The sequence below is a fragment of the Zingiber officinale genome, chromosome 6A (genome assembly GCF_018446385.1).
Source record: "Zingiber officinale cultivar Zhangliang chromosome 6A, Zo_v1.1, whole genome shotgun sequence".
NCBI classification, from domain to species: domain Eukaryota; kingdom Viridiplantae; phylum Streptophyta; class Magnoliopsida; order Zingiberales; family Zingiberaceae; genus Zingiber; species Zingiber officinale.
The window spans coordinates 81,380,869-81,398,086 of NC_055997.1; the positions used below are offsets into that span (position 1 = coordinate 81,380,869).

At 36.9% G+C, this 17,218-nt stretch overlaps 4 protein-coding genes across 4 annotated transcripts; 3 read left to right on the plus strand and 1 right to left on the minus strand.

The window, feature by feature from the left end:
* Window positions 1–880: 880 nt before the first annotated feature.
* Window positions 881–1,288, minus strand: LOC121994980 (auxin-responsive protein SAUR64-like). Its single transcript, XM_042548847.1, has one exon. The coding sequence runs from the start codon at window positions 1,286–1,288 to the stop codon at window positions 881–883; it is 408 nt and encodes a 135-aa protein (XP_042404781.1).
* A 3,256-nt stretch (window positions 1,289–4,544) lies between these two features.
* Window positions 4,545–4,940, plus strand: LOC121994981 (auxin-responsive protein SAUR61-like). The gene has a single exon (XM_042548848.1). It carries the CDS (start codon window positions 4,545–4,547, stop codon window positions 4,938–4,940), a length of 396 nt encoding a protein of 131 aa, XP_042404782.1.
* A 4,481-nt stretch (window positions 4,941–9,421) lies between these two features.
* Window positions 9,422–10,065, plus strand: LOC121994124 (auxin-responsive protein SAUR61-like). Its single transcript, XM_042548276.1, has one exon. It carries the CDS (start codon window positions 9,499–9,501, stop codon window positions 9,907–9,909), a length of 411 nt encoding a protein of 136 aa, XP_042404210.1. The 5' UTR covers window positions 9,422–9,498; the 3' UTR covers window positions 9,910–10,065.
* Window positions 10,066–13,799: 3,734 nt separating this feature from the next.
* Window positions 13,800–14,437, plus strand: LOC121994125 (auxin-responsive protein SAUR64-like). The gene has a single exon (XM_042548277.1). It carries the CDS (start codon window positions 13,859–13,861, stop codon window positions 14,267–14,269), a length of 411 nt encoding a protein of 136 aa, XP_042404211.1. The 5' UTR covers window positions 13,800–13,858; the 3' UTR covers window positions 14,270–14,437.
* The last annotated feature ends 2,781 nt before the right edge of the window (window positions 14,438–17,218 follow it).

The window sequence follows — 17,218 nt, forward strand, 5'->3', positions numbered from 1 at the left end:
CCAGTTCGACTAAGCACTTATTGTTTATGGTGAATTGATTATGTACTCAAATGCTATCACAGGGAAGCAAAAAAGAGTCAACGAGCTAATTGCTTAGTAGAGAGATGGAACAGGTGGGAGAAGAAGTTAGATGAAATTTTATTTTTGTAATCTTCTACCTAAATAGGAGCTGCTTATATAGGTTCTGATTTTTAATTAAATTAATGACCGAATAAAAGTCATTTACTTTCTCGATCTGTCTAGGTCATAATCTATCTTTTGTCATCGTTGCCATTTGAGCGGTTACGGATCTGCCATTAATGTCCGACCATTTCGAGTCATTTATTAATGTATTAGTTACCCAATTGAACATGTAGGCTCAAGTGGAAAATTACTGGTCGATTCACTTAGGAAATCTTTGCCCTGATTAATTTATCTTTAGCATGTGCAAGTCGTACACGCACATGAGTCACCTAAATTTAGGGCAACCCCGGCTGTAAATTTGATCCCATGTGGGTACAAGCATGTTCATAACATTCAATTTAAACTAGTGTTCAGTGTAAGACTAGTGCTTGGCAGGAAGCTGTTAAGTATGGACGAGGAGCAAAACAATTCAATGAAACAACTCTACCACTTGAGTACTAACTCGACTATAGTGTGGGGCAGAGCAGAACAATTTATGACATTATATGGCTTGGACTGATCAAAATATTTGGAAACGTTTTGAGGAAAAAGAAAGAAAAACTGAATTATTACCGTTTACATATGGACAATACCTCAATGAAGTTAAACAGGCCTCAAATTTTTCCCTGAACAAGAGGTACAAAAACGCACAACGGTTCCTCTCTATGGTTAAATCTCTCTACATAGTGATTTCTATTTAATAAACTATTCAACTTTGTCATACTACTACTCGTTGTTGGTCACAACCAAGGCCAACCAACGAGGAATCGGAGCACCGGTTTGCATCGATAGAGACAAGCAAAGCCAACTCCACATCTCTAGACAAGCTTCTCTTGAGCAAGGAGACTACATACTCCAGGAAAACTCCACTGCAGGCCAGGGTGATTGGCCCCTCTCCGGGTAATCCGAACTCCTCCGCTGAAACCTTGAGGAGCTCTTGAAAAATACAGCTCTTGAGAAATGACAATGGCACAACGAATCTTGCATCGTCCATAGTGTACACCACAAAATGGCCTTTGTCAGCGACCAATATGTTGTTGAAATCGCAAGAACTCGATCGACTATTTGATCTCATCAAGGGGAGACCCTTCTTTGCCTTCTCAACAAGCCTCTTGGGACTCAACATGGCTAAAAGTTGATGCTTGAAGAAAGAGCTAGAGATGCTGAAACTCGTTAATCAGGATGTGCTTGGAAGGAACAAAGAACTGGTCTACTTAAATTGGAGAACAGGCAACTCATGGCCAGAGATGTATCATTCAGGACTGTCTTCAAAGGAAACAAACCATGTGAGATTGCAAGAGGGAGGATATCTGACAGCTATTTGGTTTAGATTTTACTTGGACAGTTCCTTTGTGGATTGGATGATGTTTGGTGGTTAGCAGTGTGGTTCTACCTTTCTATGTGGGTGATTCAAAGACATGTAGGCTCCAATGTCCTAGTCACAATAAACCCCTTGTCGAACACAATTGAAATGGATATCCTACTTGCGACCACTAGCTATACTCTTCAGAAATGATTTCAGATTATGTCATAACTTGCATTAAGTTTTGATAATGATTATTCTTTTGATATCAAGTTACAAAACAGATAAGAAAAGACATGAAACATGTCCCCGGAACATTTCCCGACCTTCTGCTTAAGAAACACTTTACACTACCTGTTCTAATTATCTGAACTTTTACTTGTTTATAATATCCTTTGAAGCTTTATATCCATATCCGGACCTTCTATGAGGCCAAGCAAGCAGCCACCTAAGGGCCCTAGGAAAGGCAAAAAATAAAATAAAATGAATTCAAGATTTGATCTATGTCTTATTATAGTAAATTTGTCATCCTCTAACTAACTAGGCATCCTGCCGAGACAATTTTTTTTTTAATTATACTTGTATTATTGGTGAACCATGATAAAAGAGATACTCCAAAACTCATACGAGTTTAAGAAATGCTCCCAAAAAAAACATATAATTACACTCACACACACACACCTATTAGCCATCAATTACATCTTTGGATAAATATTCAGTTCAACCGCTAACCGTCGTCCTTCCCATTCTACTTACACATCATCATCACCGGCTGACTCCTCTCCTAAGTGACCACCGATGAAACTGTCATTCTCCTTGGACTTCAATTTTATCCACTTTGTGTTAGAAATATGAATAGAATAAAAAGATAGAGACGAAGAGACTATATTGTATATGGGTTGTTAGTCTCACATTAGAAGTCTTTTGGCTTTATTGTTGGTTTAAATTATGGCGCATGCATTGATGTTGTAAACATATGCACGAGGAGAGACTCTCTCACGCGTGAGTGCGTAGGTGTGGGTGCAAATCCAGGGCCCAGATTGTACTGATTGTTGGACAATCTATTGCCAAAGATATTAGGGGAAAATACTGAATTGAAATTACATAAAATCAATTCTAACTTATTTGTTGAGATGGTCTGAGTGGATAAACTTAGGCTGCTAGCGGGGTTGGTTCTGCCAAGCTTTCGGTGGTCCGAGTTGCGGAGTTGATGCGGTGCGTAGCAGAATCGGGAGTCGATCGTCGAATTGGGAAGAGAATTCACTAACTAAGATACTGAGGTCTGCGTTCAACGCAGTTTCTTTGAAACAAATTCATCCCACCTCCGGTTGTGCTTCGAAGTTCTCTCTGGTCATCTGTTTCCAGGATATAATGGCAAAACCACGAACGCAACCAAGCACTGGTTGTTTATGGTGAACTGAGAATGCACCCGAGTGCTATAACGAGTAGTTCAGCCGAACGAATGCACGGATGAGAGAGTTTTGTGGGAGAACATGGATGCACAAAGATTCGCTTCTTGCTCTTCCTCTCGCTTTCTCTTTCGCTTATCTTCCGCTATTCTCTATCCTTTGTTCAAGATCCGACCTCCTTATATAGGAGTTGTCACCTTGCCTGCAATGAATGACCAAATTATGGTCATTTAATGGTAGATTTAATGTCACCATTAATGGATTTAATGTCTTCATTAATGTCGAGACGTTATGGAATCATTATTAATGGATTGAATATCATCATTAATGTTGAGACGTTACGAAGTCACCATTAGTGAGTTTAATGTCACCATTAATGTCGAGACATTATGGAATCACCATTAATTTCATATTAATGCTTTCGTTACCCTCTTCAGGGTGTAGCAAAAAGAGATTCGGTGGCAAAACGTTAGTTTATTCGCTTGGGCAAATCTTGCCTTCACCGGTTTGGCATTCGACATGTGCAAGTCGTGCTCACACACTAGTCAACCTTGGTTCAGTACAATCCGGGACATGGATTTACCCCCACCCCTACACACCCATGTGTGAGAGAGTCTCTACCCATGCATATGTTTACAACATCAATGCATGTGCCATAATTTAAACCAACAATAAATCCAAGAGACTTCTAATGTGAGACTAATAACCCATGCACAATAGAGTATCTTCGTCTCCACCTCTTTATTTAATTCACATTTCCAACAATCCCCCACATGAATGTAATACATGGTATGTGATAACATTCAGCAGTTAAGTCAAGTATAAGATAGATAGATTTTACCCTTTGAATTGAATCTTCCCTTGTGAAAAGCTGTTTGCATACTAGCAAACAGTAGACATGTTGCCCTTGAACTGTTTTGCCGTCTGTGTAAGCATTAACAAATCTCACCCAAGATTTTTCCTAATACAACTCAGTTCTCATAAGTGCGTTCGTTCTTAGTCATGAACATGCCTGGTTTTATGAGAAACTCTAAGAATTGTGTCTCCAATTTTCTTCAAAGCGGCCCCACTTCTTTCTCACATAGTTGATCCCTCGAGAATAGTCATTCACTTGTCTTGATCATTAAAATCCCAACAGCTTACCCTGATTCGATCGCTATTTTATTAGATTATTCCTCACAATATGTCTGGTCAATGCAAATTAAAACCATGTGCTTTGTTAGAAAGCCACTCAGAATAATCATTATCAAAATCTTAATGCAAGTTATGACAATCTGAAATCATTTCTGAAGACAATAGCTCGTGGTCACAAGTAGGATATCCATTCCGATTGAGTTCGACAAGGGGTTTATTGTGACTAAGGCAATGGAGCCTACATGTCTTTGGATCAGGCACACATAGAAAGGTAGAACCACACAGCTAACCACAAAACATCATCCAATCCACAAAGGAACCGTCCAAGCAAAATCTAAACGAAATAGCTGTCAGATATCCTCCCTCTTGCAATCTCACATGGTTTGTTCCCTTTGAAGACAGTCCTGGTAGATACACCTCTGGCCCTGAGTTGCCTGTTCTCCAATTTAAGTAGACCAGTTCTTTGTTCATTCCAAGCACATCCTGATTAACGAGTTTCAGCATCTCTAGCTCTTTCTTCAAGTCAACTTTTAGCCATGTTGAGTCCCAAGAGGCTTGTCGAGAAGGCAAAGAAGGGTCTGCCCTTGATGAGATCAAATAGCCGGTCCAGTACTTGTGATTTCAACAACATAGTGGCTGCTGACAAAGGCCATTTTGTTGTGTACAGTATGGACGATGCAAGATTCGTGGTGCCGTTGTCATTCCTCAAGAGTTGTATCGTTCAGGAGCTCCTAAAGGTTTCAGCCGAGGAGTTTGGATTGCCCGGAGAGGGGCCAATCACCTTGGCCTGCAGTGGAGTTTTCATGGAGTACGTAGTCTCCTTGCTCAAGAGAAGCGTGTCTAGAGATGTGGAGTTGGCTTTGCTTGCCTCCATCGATTCAAGCCGGTGCTCGGATTCCTCGTTGGTTGGCCTTGGTTGTGACCAACAATGAATAGTAGTATGACGATGTCGAATAGTTTGTTAAATAGGAATCACTATGTAGAGTGATTTAACCATAGAGAGGAACCGTTATGTGTGTTTCATAACTCTTGTGTTCAGGGAAACCTTTGATTCCTATTTAACTTCATTGAGGTATTGTCCATTTGTAAATGCTCATAATTGTTCAGGGAAACCTTTGATCCCTGTTTAAATTCATTTATCCTTTTTCCCAAAACACGTTTCTAAACATTAAAATAAGTGCAAGCTAAGCCATATATTGTCTTGAATCGTTTTGCTCCTTGTCAATACACAACTGTAGCTTCCTGCCAAACACTTTAGCCTTTGATTATAGTATTTTGGGTGAGGTCAACCGAATATGGCTGTTTATAAATGATAAACTTGAGGAGACACTGATGATCATTAAGAATATTTATCAAATAACATAGATATAAATATGTAATACATGTCACTATGTGAATTTGGTTGATAGACTTCGTATATTCAACGAAATAATAAATAGATAATTGACAAAGTATAGGAGTTTGAAGTAAAAGGATTAATTTATTGCTTCGCCATAAAAATACTGAATTCTTTGTTCGGTCAGTAACCACCTAAAAATTTGACCGATTTCAAAGTAAAAAGGTTTTGTTACTTCATCGGTTCCGTAAAAGTACCAAATTAAAGTAGTTGATCATATATGAATTCACTGGTTATATTGATTGGCAAAGTAAGATATTTATATAACTTCATAGTTTTTTATTGTGGCGGAGTAAATGTTCGCTTTTACTTCTACACAATTTGGTTTGATCAAAATTTTTTTTTTTTTTTTGTTGTTGTATTACTTCTTCATAGTGTAAACATAATAGAACATATTTTATTGCAATAAAAATTGTACTACAATAAAAATTTTACTACAACACAATTTTAATTGATCATATTTTACTACAACATAATTTTAATTGAATAAAAGAAATTTCACCATCAAAATTAAACAAATATACCACAAATATCTACCAAATACAACCCAAAATTGTATTCGCAAAAGATACATTTGACCAACTTCATTAAAAAAGTGTATCCATAAATCTCTAAAAATAACCCAAAATTTTATATCACAATGCACACAATTCTTAGACACCCAAATAAAATTAGACAAATTCGCTTCATTTACTTCTTTTTTAATTTCATCATACTGAGATTGATGAAATTAAAAAAGAAGTAATTGTAATTAACTAATTCATAGTGTAAATATAATAGACAATAATTTTATAGATAGAAAAAATAATAATTTTTATCTTTTGCAAAAAAAAATGATAATACTTTTTAAGCGTTGTAAAAGTATTGTATTTACAAAAAAATAACAGCGCCTTTTATGCATTGTTTTTAAGTGAACTTTTAACAATAATGATTTTAACAACGATTTTTTAACCACAGATAAACGCATAAAAAAGGTTGTCTTTCAGCCTTTTTCTTGTTATGTTTGTTCATTCGAAACACATCCTAACTAGTTTCAGCATGTCTAGCTCTTTCTTCCAACATCAATTTTTAGCCATGTTGAGTCCCAAGAGACTTGTTGAGAGGCAAAGAAGGGGCTTCCCTTGATAATTAAGAGCAAATAGTTGGTCGAGTTCTTGTGATTTCAACAACATAATGGTTGCTGACAAAGGCCATTTGGTGGTGTACAGTATGGATGATGCAAGATTCAGTGTGCCATTATCATTTCTCAAGAGCTCCTCAAGGTTTCAGCTGAGAAGTTCAGATTACCCGGAGAGGGGCCAATCACCTTGGCCTGCAGTGGAGTTTTCATGGAGTAAGTAGTCTCCTTGCTCAAGAGAAGCGTGTCTAGAGATGTGGAGATGGCTTTCCTTGCCGCCATCGATGTGAGCCGGTGTTCAGAGGCCTCGTTGATTGGCCTTGATTGTGACTAGTGGTAGGATGACGATGATGATAGTTTGCAAAATTAGAATTACTATGTACAAAGATTTAACCAAAGAGCGAAATCGATATGTGTTTTTCATATCTCTTCTTCAGGGAAACATTTGATCCCTATTTAACTTCATTGCAGCATTACCAATTTGTAAACGCTAATAATTCAATTTTTCTTTCTTTTTACCCAAAACGTTTCCAAATATTTAGATCTGTGCAAACCATATAATTTCAATACTCAATGGTAACTTCCTACTAATGGGAGCAAAAGGTAATATCGTTCATCCCAATTGTGGTCTAGTATCTTCGGTCTCATAGCAAAATATAGACAGATAAATTATGAGGGACATTTTACCCAAGCGGAATGACGTATAGTTACCAATTGTGCCCAACCCATGGGGACAGTTGCTTCCTACTAAGCACTTAAGTATCTAAAATAGTTGTTGAAATGTGAATGGAAAAATAGATAAAATGTACCAAAATTTAGTCCAACGATCGGAGTTTTGTGACTTGAAGAATAGTTTAACTTGAATGTTGTGAGCATGATTGTGTCCGCGCAAAGATGAAAATAGAGTCATCAATTTACGTTGGATTCGTCAAGTTGACCTACTTTGCCAAATAATTTAATTGAATTAGATTGAAATTTTATCAATACCCATTTAAAAACAGACCTAAACGAGCTAGCCCACGTGGGTTGAGTAGAGCTGGGCGGTCTGAGAAGAATTTTTTTTTCAAAATTGGATTATGAATTATGATGGTATACTGATAATTTTATAGTGAAAGTTACAATTTTTTTTGTGTGTCAATTCCTTTGGTAAATATGTATGAGTGTGAAATAAGTTTATTGAGGGTTTTTTTAGAAATATTTATTATGAAAGGATTAAATTCAATTAATTATAAGGCTTTTTTAAAAAATTTTGGGGGTTGGTCTTAACACACAACCCACCTGAGTAGGCTAAGTTGGGGATTTCCAAGCCCGTTGGGATGGAAAGTCGACCCTACCTCCCCTGTTAGATGATGGGTTTTTGATAGATTTGTCCGACAGATAGCTTTGAGTATAAATTCATGACCTGGATTGAACTAAATTCAGATTACTCATGTGCGAATGTGACTTGCACAAGTTGAAGACAAATTAGACGGCATAGATTTCCCAAGCAAATCGGCTATTATTGCGTTAATTTTCTTAAGTGCTCAATTGTGTAATTGACGGATTAATAAACAACGTTAACGACCGCTTGAGAAGTAATGACACCAACTAATGGCATTACAATCCAGATGGGCGCACATGACCTTTATTTAGCCATTATTCAGATTGTGAATCAAAGCTAGTATAAGGAGATATTATGTGGGCGGAAGAAGATAAATTCTTTTCCACCTCTTGCCAAACAATCCGTTTGGCGACTTTTTTTCACTTCCATATGATAACATTCAGGTGTACATTAAGTTCGTCACAAACAATCAGTGATTAATTGGGATCGTGATCAAACTATTATATCATGAGAAATAGTCATTCAATGTAACCTAGAAGTACTACTAGAGGGACGAATTTATTTTAAGAAAACTATATCTAACACGGGACTAGAAACCCATTCGAATCGGATACAGCTTAGTCAATTGGCCTTAACTCTCAACCACTCGATAGTCGGCAGTCCAGTCTCTCCGTAGTCATCAATTTAATATTATTAATAGTCAAATCAGCTATATGAATATTGATACATCCTTTTGAATTGGTTTAGTGTAAGGTCCAGTAAGATGACCTTTTTTTTCTTTAAGATGATATTGTTTCATTTGGATGCTTATAGTTTATTAACAATTGTCTCTTAAGATACAATAATAATCTTAAATTTCAAGTTGTGTTGTGAATTTAGATAGTCTAGCTTAAAAATTGATTTTTTTTTTTTATAAATGTGAAGGATTACTTTTAACAATTGGTTGCTAAAACAAAACGTGCGACTAAGCTTCATTGCATTCATTGGCATGGATATTTTGCAGATATGAGAGGGAGTTTTGCCTAGTATTTACAAGGACGCTATACATGGACGGAATGGCTCTACAATGTGCTGAAGTCAAGATATAAAACTTCAAAGGATATTATAAACAGGCAAAAGTTCAGATAAGAAGAACAGCTAGTGTGAATTGTTTCTTAAATAGGAGAAGGTCGGGAAATGTTCTGTTGACATGTTTCATGTCTTTTCTTATCTGCTGTGTAACTTGATATCAAAAGAATAATCATTGTCAAAATCTTAATGCAAGTTATGACATAATCTGAAGACTATAGCTACTAGGTCACAAGTAGGATATCCATTTCAATTGTGTTCGACAAGGTATTTATTGTGACTAAGACATTGGAGCCTACATGTCTTTGGATCACCCATATTGAAAGGTAGAACCACACTGCTAACCACAAAACATCATCCAATCCACAAACGAACTGTCCAAGAAATATTCAAACCAAATAGCTGTCAGATATCCTCCTCTTGCAATCTCACATGATTTGTTCCCTTTGAAGACAGTCCTGAAAGATACATCTCTGGCCATGAGTTGCCTGTTCTCCAATATAAGTAGATCAGCCCTTTGTTCATTCGAAGAACATCCTGACTAGTTTCAGCATCTCTAGCTCTTTCTTCGAACATCAACTTTTAGCCATGTTGAGTCCCAAGAGGCTTGTTGAGAAGGCAAAGAAGGGGCTGCCCTTGATGAGATCAAATAGTAGGTCGAGTTGTTGCGATTTCAACAACGTAATGGTTGCTGACAAAGGCCATTTTGTGGTATACAGTATGGATGATGCAAGATTCGTGGTGCCGTTGTCATTCCTCAAGAGCTGTATCTTTCAGGAGCTCCTCAAGGTTTCAGCGGAGGAGTTCGGATTACCCGGAGAGGGGCCAATCACCTTGGCCTGCAGTGGAGTTTTCATGGAGTATGTAATCTCCTTGCTCAAGAGAAGCGTGTCTAGAGATGTGGAGATGGCTTTGCTTGCCTCCATCGATAATACTAGCCGGTGCTCAGACTCCTCATTGGTTGGCCTTGGTTGTGACCAACAACGAGTAGTAGTATGACGATGTTAAATAGGAATCACGATGTAGAGAGATTTAACCATAGAGAGGAACCGTTTTGTATTTTTCGTACCTCTTGTTCAGGGAAACATTTGAGCCCTGTTTAACTTCATTGAGGTATTGCCCATTTGTAAACGCTAATAATTCAGTTTTTCTTTCTTTTCCCCAAAACGTTTCCAAATATTTTGATCTGTCAAGCCTATAATGTCTTGAATTGTTCTGCTCTGCCCCCACGGTGTAGTCGAGTTGCACTCGAGTGGCAAAGTTGCTTCATTGAATCGTTCTACTCCTCATCCATGCTCAACGACTTTCTGCCAAGCAATTGGTATCTAAAGTAATTGCAGAAATGTGAATGGAAAAATAGATGGAAAATGCAAATTTAGAGCTTGGATTTCATTAAATTCATATGACTCATGTAACATGTTGAAGACAAACTGATCGCAAGCGAATCAACCAATTTTTTTACCACTTAAGTTAATCTGTCCTACTTGCTCAATTGTGTAACTGACACATTAATAAATGACTTGGAATGGTTGGGTATTAATAGCGGATCCATAACTGCCTGTATGGTAATGATGCCAAAAGATAGCATTATGGAGACAGTAAATGACCTTTATTCGACTATTAATCTTACGGTAAACCAGAGCCTATATAAGGAGCTCTTAGCTATTTGGTGAGAAGAAGAATAAAATTCCATCCAACTTCATCTCCCATCTTTTCCATCTCTCTACCAAGCAATTAGCTCGGTGACTCTTTTTCGCTTCTTGTGATAGCATTCAAGTACACAAACAATTCACTATAAACAACTAGGATTTTTAACCAGGGGCAAATTTGATAAATTTTAAAAAATTAATATAACACAAAAATTAATATAAATTTTAAAATTTGAACGATCACGAACAATCTATATGTCTAAGACAAAGGATGCATACCAAGATCATTCATTTTAAATTCACCTGATAGAAAGGACTTGGTTTATAGTAGTAGACCCTTATCATTGTTTGCTAGTAAAATATCATCCACATATAAAATAAGTATAATAAACTTATTCCCACTGAACTTCATTTACAAATATTGACCAATTGAATTCTCCTTGAAACCATATAAAGAAATTACTTGATCAAACTTCTAGTTTCCATTGATGAGATGTCTGCTTTAAATCATAAATGAACTTTCTTAATTTACATACTAGGTGCTTTGTATCTCTAGGCTTAAAGTTCTTTGGTTGTATATGTATACAATTTCCTCAATATTTTCATTGAAAAATGCAGTCTTAATGTCCATTTGGTGTAATTCTACGTTATAATGAGTTACAAGTGTTATGGTTACCCTAAGAGAATTTTTTGTCGAAATAAGTGAAAAAGTCTTCTTGTAATCAATGTCCTTTCTCTGAGTGAATCTCTTGGTGACTAGGCATGTCTTATACATTTTGGCATTGCCATGTGAATCATCTTTGGATTTAAATATCCATTTACAACCAACAGGTTTCGCACCTTCAAGTGATTGATAAGTTCCCAAATATCATTGTCTGTCATAGACATCATCTCTTCCCTCATTCCCTCATGGTTAGCTTCAATCCATTTTTTCAAATGAGGGAATTGTTTCACTTCTCGAAAAGATGTGGGATCATCTTCCAATCCTATGTCAAACTCATGCTCATGGAGATATACATAATCATGAGACGTCGTGGATCTCTTTAGTGACACTTGATTTTAAGGTGGTTGGGCGTCATGCTCAACAGTAGGAGGGAATACCTCTATTTGAGCTAACGTACCTTCCAATTGTATTGGAGGGGACATGAAAATATCATAGTCAACTACCCATTCCGGTTATACAACTTTAACTATATGTGTAATGATAATTATTCACTATCAGCTACATCAATGCTACTATATTAGGATCATCAATGTTCCCCTCAAATGATATTTTTCTAACTTTATCACTCTCACTATCCTTAATAAATTTGGCATTACTCATCTCAAAAAAGAATCTACTTAAGGGGTTGTAAAACTTGAAACAATTGTTGGCATTGAAGACAAACTGATTGGGCTAAATATTTCCTAAGCGAATTGATCAACATTTTACCACTTGAATCAATTTTTCCTAGATGGTCAATTGCTTAATCGATATAGTAATAAACAAACTCGAATAGTCAGACATTAATGACAAATTCATAACTACTTGAGATGTAACGACACCAACTGCTAGCATTACGATCGAGCCAAAAGGGCGAAGACAATAAGAAGCTCTTATTTGGGCAGAAAAAGAAAAAAAAGATTCCATCCAACTTCGTTTCCCATCTTTTTCTGCCTCTCTACCGAGCAATTCGCTTGGCAACTCTATTTTGCTTCCCTATGATAGCATTTGAGTACCCATTATGTTCGCCACAAACAATTAGTACTTAGATGTGATCATGATCAAGCAATTATATCATGAGAAATAGTAGTGTAAGCTAACTTGGAAATACAACCGGAAGAACGAATTTGTTTTAAGAAAATTATGTCTAACACAGACCTCGATAGAACCCAGTTCAGATTCCCACTTTGACTTAGCTCGATCAGCACTCCAACTCAACCACTGCTCTAAACCAATCGATAGTTGGCACTCAGGTCACTCAGTTGGCACTCTCACTCTGCAATCACCAATTTAATATTATCAATAGTCAAGTCAACTATATAAATACCGATACATCCCTTTGAATTAACTTAGTCTAAGGTCGAGGTAAGATGAACTCTTTCTCATTTGGATGATTATAGTTTATTGACAGTTGTCTCATAAGATTCAATAACTTTAAATTTCAAATTCTGTTGTGAATTTAGATATTCTAGCTTAAAAATTGAAAAAAAAAATTATAATGGTGAAGGATTACTTTTAACAATTGATTGTGGAAACAAAAATTACTTAGACTAAGCTTCATTGCATTCATTGACTTGGATTTTTCTGCAGATATGAGAAGGGAGTTTTGCCTAGTACTTACAAGGACGCTATATATCGACAGGATTGCTCAACAATGTGCTGAAGTCAAGATATAAAGCTTCATGGTATATTATAAACGGAAAGGTTTAGATAAGAAGAACAGGTAGTGTGAAGTGTTTAATTTCTTAAACAGGAGAAGGTGGGGAAAATTTCTGTTGACATGTTTCATGTCTGTCCTTGTCTGATTTGCAACTTGATATCAAACATAAATGAGCAATTTTGCAAATGGGCATGGCTGTAATCATACAACTGGCGATATACACAGAAGCAAGTCCTATAATGCCATTCCAACAAGTATACTTGACCAATCCATTTACTTCAAGTAAATTAAAAACTATATTCCAAACACCTAGAGAAATTATAATTGTCTTATATGGCATAAGAAAATGGCCTTTATCCCATGAAGTCCTGGTATTCATGTCAATCTCTGCATATAAGCACATGAACTAGTTCTTGTTCTTCCATAATCTCACCTCAAAATCTCAATCTATAGGAATTGTCACATCAACATTATAATCCAAATTAAATCCTTGTGCTTTGTAGAAAACCACTCAAGAATAATCATTATCAAAATCTTAATACAAGTTATGGCATAATATGAAGACTATAGCTAGTGGTCACAAGTAGGATATCTATTTCAATTGTGTTCGACAAGGGGTTTATTGTGACTAATTAAGACATGGGAGCCTACATGTCTTTGAATCACCCACATAGAAAGGTGGAACCACACTGCTAACCACCAAACATCATCCAATCCACAAAGGAACTGTCCAAGTAAAATCTAAACCAAATAGCTGTCAGATATCTTCCTATTGCAATCTCACATGTTTTGTTCCCTTTCAAGAAAGTCTTGAAAGATACATCTCTGGTCATGAGTTCCCTGTTCTACAATTTAATTAGACCAGTCCATTGTTCATTCCAAGCACATTCTAATTTCAGCATCTCTAGCTCTTTCTTCGAACATCAACTTTTAGCCATGTTGAGTCCCAAGAGGCTTGTTGAGAAGGCAAAGAAGGGGCTGCCCTTGATGAGATCAAATAGTAGGTCGAGTTCTTGCGATTTCAACAACGTAGTGGTTGCTGACAAAGGCCATTTTGTGGTATACAGTATGGATGATGCAAGATTCGTGGTGCCGTTGTCATTCCTCAAGAGCTGTATCTTTCAGGAGCTCCTCAAGGTTTCAGCGGAGGAGTTCGGATTACCCGGAGAGGGGCCTATTACCTTGGCTTGCAGTGGAGTTTTCATGGAGTATGTAATCTCCTTGCTCAAGAGAAGCGTGTCTAGAGATGTGGAGATGGCTTTGCTTGCCTCCATCGATAATACTAGCCGGTGCTCAGATTCCTCGTTGGTTGGCCTTGGTTGTGACCAACAACGAGTAGTAGTATGACGATGTTGAATAGTTTGTTAAATAAGAATCACGATGTAGAGAGATTTAACCATAGAGAGGAACCGTTGTGTATTTTTCGTACCTCTTGTTCAGGGAAACATTTGAGCCCTGTTTAACTTCATTGAGGTATTGCCCATTTGTAAACGCTAATAATTCAGTTTTTCTTTCTTTTCCCCCAAAACGTTTCCAAATATTTAGATCTGTCCAAGCCATATAATGTCTTGAATCGTTTTGCTCCGCCCCCACGGTATAGTTGAGTTAGTACTCGAGTGGTAGAATTCCTTCGTTGAATCGTTCACTCTTCGCTCATACTCAACAACTTCCTGCCAAGCACTTTAATATCTAAAGTATCTGTTGAAATGTGAATGGAAACATAGAGAGAAAATGAGCAATGAGAGTTTAGTCTTACGTTGAAGACTAGTTTAAATTGAATGTTGTGAACATGCTTGTATCTATATGGGTGCAAATTTAGACCTTGGATTACACTAAATTCAAGTGACTCATGTGTGAGTACAACTTACACACATTGAAGACAAACTGATCAAGGCAAAGATTTTCTAAGCAAATCGACCAATGTTGTACCACTTAATTAATTTTTCCTACCAGCTCAATTATGTAATTGACACATTAATAAATGACTCAAAATGGCCCGTCGTTAATAGTAGATTTGTAACTGCCCGAATGATAATGATGGCAAAAGATAGCATTATGACCCAGACGAGCGGAGACAGTAAATGACTTTTATTTGGCCATTAATCAGTGACCTCCTATTTGGGCAAAACAAAAAGAATAAAATTGCATCCAACTTTGTCTCCCACTTTTTCCATCTCTTTACCAAGCAATTAGCTTCTTCACTTCCTTGTGATAACATTTGAGTACACAATCAATTCATCACAAACTAGTGGTGTAGCTAGTATTTTAACTCGAGGGAGTAAATTTAATAAATTAAAAAAATAATATAATACAAAATATTTAACCCTTGGTTCTAGTGGAAACAATGATTCGTTGATCCTCAAAGTTTATCTATATCTCAAAATAAATGAATCATTTATAATCTCACTTTCTCATAATATTTAGCATTCTACCTATGAGACATCCATTCTGATCTAAATAATCATCCTAATTAGCAACTTAATAAAACAAAGTTTATATTTTACAACTCTTCTTCAATTAATAAAACATGAAAGAAGAAAGGAATAATTTACTCCTTTTGTTGTTGTTGTAGTTGGACAAAGGCAAAAAAAAAAAAAAGTTTGTAAAAGGCTGCTCACTTGAAAAAAATAAAAGGAAGTTTGTTGCTTTTGAAAAAAAATATAGAACAAAAGATAGGAAGGAAGAAGCAAAAGAGAAGAGTTTTACTTTCTTCATTAACAACCTTGACTAGCTTCAATGAGTTCGATAACGACACAAAGAGAGTAAGGCAAGGCCAAACAGGGTTATTCTTGCAGTGCCAATAAAATCCTAGAAAACATGAGAAGAGGAAAAAGATGGAAGGGTCGAGGGCTACTCTTGTTGTTGGAAGAGGGCAATAGTAGATGTTGTGTTTCTCGCTTGCAGGAGAAAAAAAAAAGGAAAAGAAAAGAGAACTCTTGTACTTGAGAAGAGAGGAAAAAACTACTAGTTTATTGTTATTGTAGAAGAGAAGGAGAAGAAAAAAAATGCTAAAGAGGAAAATAAAAATAAAAGAGAGGGATGAGAGAAGGTACTATGGTGGTGTACGACAAGGAGAGGGTGTAGCGTGCGTAAGGAGAAAAAGGAAAGAAAAAAAAGAAAGAGTTGATTTTTTCAAAAATATCCTAATTCATTTTAAATTAATCAAAATTGTTTAAACTTTAACTTAGTTAGGTCATAACTTAACCAAATCAATTTCAAATCAATCCCGATTTGAACCAACATAATTGTTATCTCTGCATTTATCCATTGGATTTAGTTCAAACTGTTGGTGCAGCAGGACCAACAAGAGGGGAGGGGTGAATTGCCTGCAAAATAAAATATACCCTCCTCATGTTTTTAACTCTTAAAATAGCAACAGTAAAATAATAACAAATAAAATAAAAGAAACAAAAAATAAGAGATTCAGCAATTTGACTTGGTTATAACCTAGATGGTTGTTAATCCAAGGCGGTTGAACAGTGCATTAAGAATCTCCTTCTCTGAAGGCGGAGAAGCCTTTTACACACTTAAAGAGCTCAAGAGTTGCTAGGAAATTGAATACCGAGTTGAATAATTATTTCCTAGCTCTAGAGACCTTTATATAGCTCCTGGAAATCCTATCTCGAGTCTTGAGGGCACCTCCAAAGGGGTTGAGGGCGCCTCCAAGGAGATAATAGGATAAATTTTTATTCGTATGCCAACGGTCACAAAGACTGGGTTGAGGGTGCCCTCAACGCCATGGAGGGCGCCCTCAATGTGGAGGGCGCCCTTAATGCTGCAGGGTATAAATAGCTCCAGCTTCTCTTTTTCTCCTTTTCAGCTTCCGAAGTCCCGATTGCTTGGGTGATTACGGCCAACCGAAATAGGGCTCACCCGAATCCAATTTCCGGCCTTCTCCTCGAGCAGGCTTCCGCCCTGGCTTCTCGTCCCTCAAACGTCGCGCACGTTCTTCTAGTCCACCGATGCACTCTTCCGTAGCTCTTTCGTCCTTCGGACGAACCGAACTTGTCGGCTCTCTTCCCGTGCCGTCCTTCTTGCTAGCTACGTCTTCCACTCGACTTCCTGCGCTCCTAAGCTCCTGCACACTTAGACACAAGGATCAAAACCAAATAGGACCTAACCTAACTTGGTTGATCACATCAAAACAACCATGAGGACCAACAATCTCTCCCTTTTTGATGTGCATCAACCCAAGTTCAAGTTAGTGAAAAAATAGACAAGAAGTAATTTAAAGAAATTACTAAACTAACATTTTAAGTATAAAGATTGCAATAATAGAATTTGTAATTTTCTAAG

Excerpts from the sequence above, each read along its gene's own strand:
- LOC121994125 (XM_042548277.1), top strand. The coding sequence starts at position 13,859 with ATGTTGAGTCCCAAGAGGCTTGTTGAGAAGGCAAAGAAGGGGCTGCCC.
- LOC121994124 (XM_042548276.1), top strand. The coding sequence starts at position 9,499 with ATGTTGAGTCCCAAGAGGCTTGTTGAGAAGGCAAAGAAGGGGCTGCCC.
- LOC121994981 (XM_042548848.1), top strand. The coding sequence starts at position 4,545 with ATGTTGAGTCCCAAGAGGCTTGTCGAGAAGGCAAAGAAGGGTCTGCCC.
- LOC121994980 (XM_042548847.1), bottom strand. The coding sequence starts at position 1,288 with ATGTTGAGTCCCAAGAGGCTTGTTGAGAAGGCAAAGAAGGGTCTCCCC.